At 42.8% G+C, this 8,907-nt stretch overlaps 1 protein-coding gene across 1 annotated transcript in view; it reads left to right on the top strand.

Moving 5' to 3' along the window:
• LOC108258359 (macrophage mannose receptor 1) overlaps positions 1 to 8,662 on the top strand; it is an 11,235-nt gene extending 2,573 nt beyond the window's left edge. The window contains exons 3-6 of the mRNA XM_017456947.3: positions 6,300 to 6,689; positions 6,901 to 7,245; positions 7,591 to 7,953; positions 8,042 to 8,662. Coding sequence (XP_017312436.1) covers positions 6,300 to 6,689; positions 6,901 to 7,245; positions 7,591 to 7,953; positions 8,042 to 8,052 — 1,109 coding nt within the window. The 3' untranslated portion in view covers positions 8,053 to 8,662. The remainder of the gene's footprint in view (positions 1 to 6,299; positions 6,690 to 6,900; positions 7,246 to 7,590; positions 7,954 to 8,041) is intronic.
• Positions 8,663 to 8,907: the final 245 nt, after the last annotated feature.

Genomic DNA, 8,907 nt, shown 5'->3' with positions numbered 1-8,907 from the left:
AAGGTCAAAGAGACGACCTCCCAAGCCAAGTTCCAGTCTGAGGTCGTAGAGATGATCTCTCAAGCCAGGTTCCTGTCTGAGGTCGAAGAGACGACCTCTAAAGCTAAGTTCCTGTCCAAGAGTCGAAAAGACGGCCACCCAAGCCTAGTTTACGTACAAGGTCAAAGAGACGACCTCTCAAGCCAAGTTCCTGTATGAGGTCTAAGAGATGACCTCTGAAGCCAAGTTCTTGTACGAGGTCGAAGAGCCAACCTAATTAAGTTATTAACTCAATTTCATTAAGTTACTACAACTTAAATTTTGTTTTAAATCAATTAATGCAGAAATTTCAGTTTAAATTACACACAGCATTAAGTTGATTATCATGACAAGGGGCTGAAGGCAGAAGCAGGTGCAGATCAAAGTCTTTATTCAAATACTTAAAGCGATAAACACGGAAACACGGTCTAGGCAAATCTGGCTTTAAACATGAACACTGGATACGAGGCAGGAAACAAAACAGGACACTTTAACAAGACCGTTTAGCATGCGTAGCATATTCAAACTCATTCAGCTACTAACGTAACCATCTACGAATAATACTGCGCCAAATACACAGCAACACAAGGGGTTTAAATAATCAACATACTCAAACTAAAATACAGACACCTGGAGTAAATTAAAGCACACCCTTGAACATGAACCAATGTTAAACAAGGAGAGAATCAAAACAAACAATGTCCAAAAAACAAAACATGTCCATACACAAAAGTCTAGTGCACGTGTGCACTCAGAAGCCACGCCACAGTGCCATCTGCTGGCAAGGGCGTAAAAGAACCCCCCTCCAAAGGTGCTCTCCCGGAGCGCCAACAAGCACCCACCTCCAGCGGTGGTCCGGGCCCCCTGGGTGATCTGTCTCTCACTGTATCTGGAAACAGGGCGGCCTCTGCCAGGCAGCAGAGAGGCGGAGCACCACCCCCAGCAGGACTGGAACGCTGGACGACGTCCCCAGCAGGATTGGAACGTTGGACGATGCCCCCAGCAGGACTGGAATGCTGGACGACGCCCCCAGCAGGACTGGAATGCTGGACGACTCCACCAGCAGGACTGGACAGCAGGACAACTTCCCCAGCTGGGCAGGGCAGCAGGACAGCCTCCTCAGCTGTGCTGGACAGTGGGACAGCTTCCTCGGCTGGACAGGGCAGCGGGACAGCCTCCTCAGCAGGATAGGGAAGCGGGATAGTTTCATTGACAGATAAGACCTTCCCGCAGGTCACTGGCTGGAGCTCCGAGGTTGCCATGATAACCTCGGGCTGGAGCTCCACAGCTGAGACCTCCCCGCAGGTCTCAACCTGGAGCTCTGAGGGACCAAGTTGACCTCAGACAGGGGCCCAGAGGTTGCCTTGTTAACCTCAGGCTGGACCTCCACAGCTGAGACCTCCCCATAGGTCTCAAGCTGGAGCTCTGAGCCCGCCAAGTTGAACTCACACAGGGTCCCAGAGGTTGCTATTTTAACCTCGGGCTGGAGCTCCACAACTGAGACCTCCCCACAGGTCTCAAGCTGGAGCTCTGAGGTTGCAGTTAGCCCCCCCCAAAAAAAGTTCTAGGCCAGCCTTTGGTTCTGGACTGGGCAGCGTGGGGTAATTCCCTTGGAGTGGGAAGCCCCAGGAATTTGGGTAGCTCTGCTGCCCGTGTTGCGCGGCGTAGTTCTCCGGCAGTGGGAGCGGGGTAACTTGTGCTGGTGGCAGTGTTGTGCATGGCCCGGCTTGCTGCATGGCTTTCTGCAGCTGTTTCAGAAGGCGCTGGAGCAGAGAAATATCTTCGTTTATTTGCTGACTTTGTTCCCAGAACCAGCTATCCCACACCTTCAACTCGGCAGCTTCGGCAGCGCTCATGCTGACCTGCTGCTTCTGCATGGGAGGCGCAGTATTCTGTCACAACATAGGGCTGAAGGCAGAAGCAGGTGCAGATCAAAGTCTTTATTCAAATATTTAAAGCAATAAACAAGGAAACGCCGTCTAGGCAAATCTGGCTTTAAACATGAACACTGGATACAAGGCAGGAAACAGAACAGGACACTTTAACAAGACCGCTTAGCATGCATAGCATATTCACACTCATTCAGCTACTCACATAACCATCTAGGAATAATACTGCGCCAAGTGCACAGCTACACTAGAAGGTTAAATAATCAACATACTCAAACTAAAATATAGACACCTGGAGTAAATTAAGACACACCCTCGAACATGAAGCAATGCTTAAACAAGGAGAGAATCAAAACAATCAATGGCGCGGGTCCATACACAAAAGTCTTGTGCATGCGCGCACTCAGAAGCTGCGCCGCAGTGCCATCTGATGGCGAGGGCATAACATTAATGTAATTATCAACATTGTTATGGCAGCACAACTCATCAAAATTATGCTTGCAACTTTAAAATATTTAATTAAATCAATAAATATGAATTTTAATCTCGCAACCACACATTTAAATAAGTTGTGGTAATAAGTCCCCTGAATTACTTTTTTAGAGTGAAGCAGTGAGTATGCTAGCGCAAACCTTTCAAGACTGCCATGTTCAGGTGACGCTTGTCAGGTCAAATCGCACATCAGGACAATGCTGATCGTATTCTTTGATGAAAAAGAACTCATCTATGGGAAAACATCAGGAGAAAATGTCCGGACAAGCGGTGCACCCAGAATTGTGTTCACACACTGTGAAGCTTCACACACTGTGTTGTCAACCAAGGAGTTTTCATCCAGGAACAATGCTTCACATCCACCATATTCACCAGATCTCACTCCTTACCACTTCTTTTTGTTTCCAAAATTAAAAATGATACTGAAGAGTAAAAGATTTGCAGCAGGTGTGTGTGTAGTTGTGTATTGTGACCAATTTCATATTTTTGCTTTATTTTATCTCATGCTGAACAGAGCTCTGTATGTTATTCTATGACTGTATTATAACTATGTCTCTGAAATGGTTTAACCATTTTCATAGCTTTACTTTATTCATGAAAAATGAAGGTGTGCTAGGAAATCACTTCACAAAGTGAAACGTCTGGGTTACGCATGTAACCCTGTTCCCTGAGAAGGGAACAAGACGTTGTGTTAGCTTAACGCTGTGGGAAGTGCCTTCGCGCATGACCGGTATCTGAAGCTTGTGTAAAATCATGCCCATTTATAGGTCTGCAGTGATCAGGTGAAATGCAATTAAGCATGTCGTGTGATATATAAACGACACCTGTGAACCGCGCTGTCAGCCTCTATTATCTGAAGCAAAGACGCAATTCCCAGCCCAGTATGACAAAGCTACACAACATCTTGCTCCCTTCTCAGGGAACAGTGTTACATGCGTAACTCAGACGTTCCCTTTCAAAGGAAACTTTATGTTACGTTAGCTTAAAACTGTGGAGACGAGAATACTGTCTCCGTCATACTGAGTGTACGCCTGGTCAAAAAGAACCGAGCCCAAGGGTCACTGATAGACTCGAGCCTGGGCCGGAATAAATATCCAGGCTGTAAAATCAAATGAATGTGTGCGGCGTAGACCACTCCGCCACAGCACACACATCCTGTAAGTATGCCCCTTTGGACAAAGCCTTCAAGGGGGCGACCCCTTCTAGTGGAATGAGCCCTTATGCCCAGAGGCATTGCGAGACCACGCGTCTCATAAGCGATAGAGATAGCTTCCACTATACAATTAGAGATGTACTATTTCAACACAGCATCACCTCTGCTGTCACCACCAAAGCTGACCAAAAGCTGCTCTGACTTACACCACTGGCCGGAGCGGTGGCCGTAAGTACACAGAGCCCTTACTGGACACAGCAGGTGCATTCTTTCTTGTTCCAGTGTAAGGAACAGAGGAGGGCAGAAAGCCTGCAACAGCACAGGCTGGGCAGCAGATGTAGGCACTTTAGGAATATAATCCGAGGAAGGCCTTGGCTAATCCAGGTGTAAAGTCAAGGCAGGAAGGGGCAACAGAGAGCTTGTAGATCTCCAACTTGCTTGATTGATGTCAGGACCAGCAGAAGAGCTACCTTTAGAGTCAGAAGCTTCTCAGAGGCTGACTCTAAGGGCTCAAAGGTGGCACCTGACAGACCTTCCAGGACCACAGAAAGGTCCCAGGAAGGTATGCGTGGTCTGCATATGTACATCAGCCGCCTGACACCACGCATAGCCCTCGAAGTTAGAGGTTGTTGCCCCACAGAGGCTCCATCAATAGGGGCGTGGCTGGCCGAAATGGCAGCCATGTAGACCCTGATTATAGGAGGAGCCAACCCCGATGAGAAACATCCTTTTAAGAACTCCAGGACTGCAGCTATTGTGTAGTTTACTGGGTTTAGCTGGCATTCCTTACACCACGAAACAAAAAGTTGCCACTTGAGTGCATACAATTTCATCATGGATGGAGTTCTAGCATTCTATATGGTCTCTACAGCCTCAGCTGTGAGACTAGAATCTATGAGCTGGTGCCCGTCAGGGGCCAGAACCACAGTTTCCATAGTTCCGGCAAAGGGTGATAAATTACCCATCCGGCTTGAGACAGTAGATCCCTGCAGATGGGGATCTCTGAAGGAGAATAAGGTGTTACTAGCATCAGACGTAGACAGTCTTGGTGAACTCTCGCTAGAACTTGTGGGAGCAGTGTCTTACATTTGTCTTGTGTGTCTTACATTTGTAACACAGTTTTGTGGATGGTCTCTTTTTATCTCAACATTTAATGACTTTAGATGTGAGCTTAACAAACCATGCTGTGGCTTAATATGCACCTGGTGTCAGAAGTAATTCACTTAAATCCAAAAAAAAATCGCACTGTAATCGTTCTGATGACAACATTTAGAATTTCTTCCAAGCTGTATGAAATATAAACAGGTTAATGTAGTAGAATATAGTCTGTGTCATGATTCCCCCTTGAAGCAGGATGCTCTAAGAACGAATGTGTGAGCACCTGCTTTTCCGTTGTTGACTGTAATGACATCTGGACACGTGTTTTGTTTAGGTTTTTGTCATGTCTCCTCCCTGTTCTGTAATTGGCTGGGATTTCACGTGGGTCTGAATTGCTCTCAGCTGCTAGCGGTTTAGATGCTGATCATGTCCGCATATGTACCGCGCGCCTCCCAGCACACAAGGCAGAAGATTAATACTTTAGAGTTAGTTTAGTTCGTATCATAGTCATAGTCACGGTCCATGTTTAGAGTTACTTCGCGCAGGATTATCCGTTTCCAGTCCCTCGTCATAGTTCGTTTCTTGTTTTGTTTATCGACCCTGTTTTCCGTGACCACGACCTAGATTCCTGCCTTGCCCCGTGTATGCCTGTTTGCCGATCACCTGACCTCTTGCATATTTCTGGATTACGTTTTGGATCACGTTTTGGATTTGTCTGCCTGTCTCTGTTTCAAATAAACAACTGTTCCTCCTGCACTTGCATCCGTCCTATCTCTGCTCCGTCACGATTCGTGACAGTCTGGTGAGTCAGTCTCCCGAGTGGCGTCGTACCTTGTGGCTGCTTGTGGTATTTGTGCCATTTTTTTTTACGATTGTGCACGTGAATTTGGGCAATTTTTGTTCTTCAGTGTACATGGCAGATGTTAAAGAGCAAAGCATCTGTGTGAAAGTTGGCGTTTTGCTCCATAAAACTGCTGCCGAAGCAGTGAGTACACTAGCGCAAGCTTTTCAACACCGCCACGTTCAGGAGATGCTCGTCAGGTCAAATCACACATCAGGGCAATGATGATTGTGGTTTTTGATGATAAAGAACTCCTCTGTGGGAAAACATCAGGAAAAAACGTCCGGACAAGTGTTGCACCCAGAAATGTGTTCACACACTATGAAGCTTCACACAAGGAGTTTTCATCCAGAAACAATGCTTTACAACCACCGTATTCACCAGATCTCACTCCTTACCCCTTTTTGTTCCCGAAATTAAAAATGAGACTGAAGGGTAAAAGATTTGCTGTGTGTGTGTGTGTGTGTGTGTGTGTGTGTGTGTGTGTGTGTGTGTGTGTGTGTGTATTCGCTTTCTGTTCTCATTCTTAACATGAGCTCTGTACGTTATTCTACAACTTTATAATAACTACATCACAACTGTGTTGTTGTGAAAGCAAAAAAAAAATGGTGTCGTTTTTGCTGGAGATAGAATTTAAAAATCTTGTCTAAAAGCAAAGGCAATTTTTATTTATTTGCTTATTTATTTTGCATTTGAATTGCTTTGTAATAAATAATACTACATACTGCATTATTCAAACATAAATATTTCACTTCTGCAGAAGTGTAGGACCATGTAATAATAAGTCTCTTTCTCATGTTACTCACAGTAGTATGTGGTATAGGAGCATATATTCCTCATCACTATCACTTTGTGAATGAGAATAAAACCTGGAGTGAAGCTCAGAATTATTGCAGAGAGAAATACACTGATTTGGCCTCCATCAACGACATGGGAGAGATGATGAAGCTGAATTACACACTGAAGATGAAAACTGTAAAGAAAGCTTGGATCGGTCTAAAGAGAGAGGGCACTGGGGAATGGCAGTGGTCTCTGGCAGACCAAACTTTCTACAGAGACAGAGACACTTACAGAAACTGGAACAGTGGAGAACCAAACAACAACGGGGAAAATGAGTTCTGTGTTAATATCAGGAAAAGCGATGGTTTCTGGAGTGATTACAGTTGTAATAATACATTCTCTTTTGTGTGTTATGAAGGTAAGAACTTGCTAATAGATGTTAATAAAATGCAAAATAACACTTAATGACTTTACATTAATGAAAAAATATCTGGATGATCTGAGTGGAGTATTTTGTTTCTTTGAATAGTTTTTTTTTTTTTTTTTTTTTTGGCTGATGTTATTTTAATGGCAGAAATCTAACTGAGTGATGAATGAGTTGTTTATGATGTAAATTAAATGTTTTTCAGAAAAGAACACAAACACTAGTAGATACATGTTGATTAATGAGAGAAAGACCTGGTATGATGCTCAGACCTACTGCAGAGAGAAACACAGTGACCTGGTCAGTGTGAGGAACCAAACTGAGAATGAGGAGATCAGGAAAGTGATTAAAAGTTCACCTGATTATCTTTTTTGGATTGGTCTGTTTAATAACTCCTGGAAGTGGTCAGATCAGAGTAATTCCTCATTCAGATACTGGAGCTCTGACAAACCCAGTGGAGATTTGAACTGTACTGCAGTGAATGTGTCTGATCAAGACCACTGGACCAATGTGAACTGCATAGAAAAACTCCCCTTCATCTGCCATGAGAGTGAGTCACACGATGGTGCTTCAACAAAGTGGTTTTTATTGTATTATTATTATTAATGATTACTGATACTGTTTTGAATTAAGCTGTTTACAAGACATATGCAAATATATATATATATATATATATATATATATATATATATATATATATATATATATATATATATATATATATATATATATATATATATATATATATATATATATATGTCAGCACTTATATCCAGGTTTCTTTGCTGGTTTAATGTTCCTCTGCTAAACACAAGCTGAATAAACAAACAGTGAAACTTTCTATTGGGCATTCTATGTTCACTTTATCTTTAATTTAATGATTTCTCTTTTTCAGAGAGACTGGTCTTGATTAATCAGAGTCTGACCTGGTGGGATGCTCTGAACTACTGTAGGAACCATCATTATGACCTGGTCTCAGTGCGCTCTGAGGAGACGCAGCTCTGGGTGAAGGAAGTGGTTCAAAACGCCTCCACCGAACACGTGTGGCTCGGCCTGCGTCACGACTGCGTCCAGCGTATCTGGTTCTGGGTTTTTGGATCGATGGTCTGCTACCAGGACTGGGCCACGGGGAATGGGACATGGAATGAAGACTGCAGCCATGAGAGGAGAAGCGGAGCAGTGCAGTCTGGAGGAAAGCAGCAGTGGATCGAACTGTCTGAGGGCTACAAACTCAACTTCATCTGCTCTACCTATGATGGTTAGTCAGTGTTTTTATACGCATGTCATCTCATAAGCTTTTTCTATATTGTAATTAGAATTCCTTCTTTCTCTCATTAAACATGAAGATATGTTTTAATAACATGAAGACTGAAGACAAGCTGTGGTCCTCCATCTGTATCCAACATCAGTAGATCTACAGTACTGTCTCTTTTATACTCTTGCTATAATGTATCCTGTTTATCCAGATGTTTCATTATATTTGTAATATGATATTCAGTAAATTCCACTGTCTCCATACAGCATGACCTTTTCATATTCACAGAGTATGTTACCTATATTATACTTGCTTTTCTTATTAATAGAGGGTTTAGGGGCAATTAAGGTGAAGTCTATTTACTTGATTTTATACTACAGTGTGTTTGGGGTATGCACATTTAATTGTTTTTCATAAGCTTTCTCAGAATAGGGAAATATACCACACTCAGGTCATTTACACCCATGCAGGAAGTTTAGAACAACTAGCTCCGCAAACAGTGATGTTAAAATGTTATTATTCATGATGGTTATACAGGTGTCATGTGATACATTTTTTTTTATTTTCTGAAATTCTCATGTTTACCTTTTTACATGTTGACAAATAAGTTCATTATTGAGATTTGTGCATAATTACATGGTGATGGTTTCTATACCTGGAATTTCTGAGCACTTGTTATTGTATGTGAGAATGTAGACTGTAATGACTGAAGACAGTTACATTTCCTATCAAATAAAATCAATTTCAAGTATGCATTTTAGTGTATCCCTTTTAGTGTTTCCTTTGTGTTACACTTCACAACCATACACCCAAATATGAACAACTAAAGTTAGGCTCAGGTTTATAGATTGTAGCTTTGGTCATGATTTGATATGTGTAGTACCAACTAAAACTACTTTCTTAAATTAGAATTCCTCTTAATTTTGTCCAGTTATTTTTTTACTCTCCAATGTGTAA

Source organism: Ictalurus punctatus, chromosome 26 (genome assembly GCF_001660625.3).
Source record: "Ictalurus punctatus breed USDA103 chromosome 26, Coco_2.0, whole genome shotgun sequence".
Lineage (NCBI taxonomy): Eukaryota > Metazoa > Chordata > Actinopteri > Siluriformes > Ictaluridae > Ictalurus > Ictalurus punctatus.
Note: the sequence above shows the minus strand (reverse complement) of the source record. Positions and strands in the feature narration are given on the sequence as shown.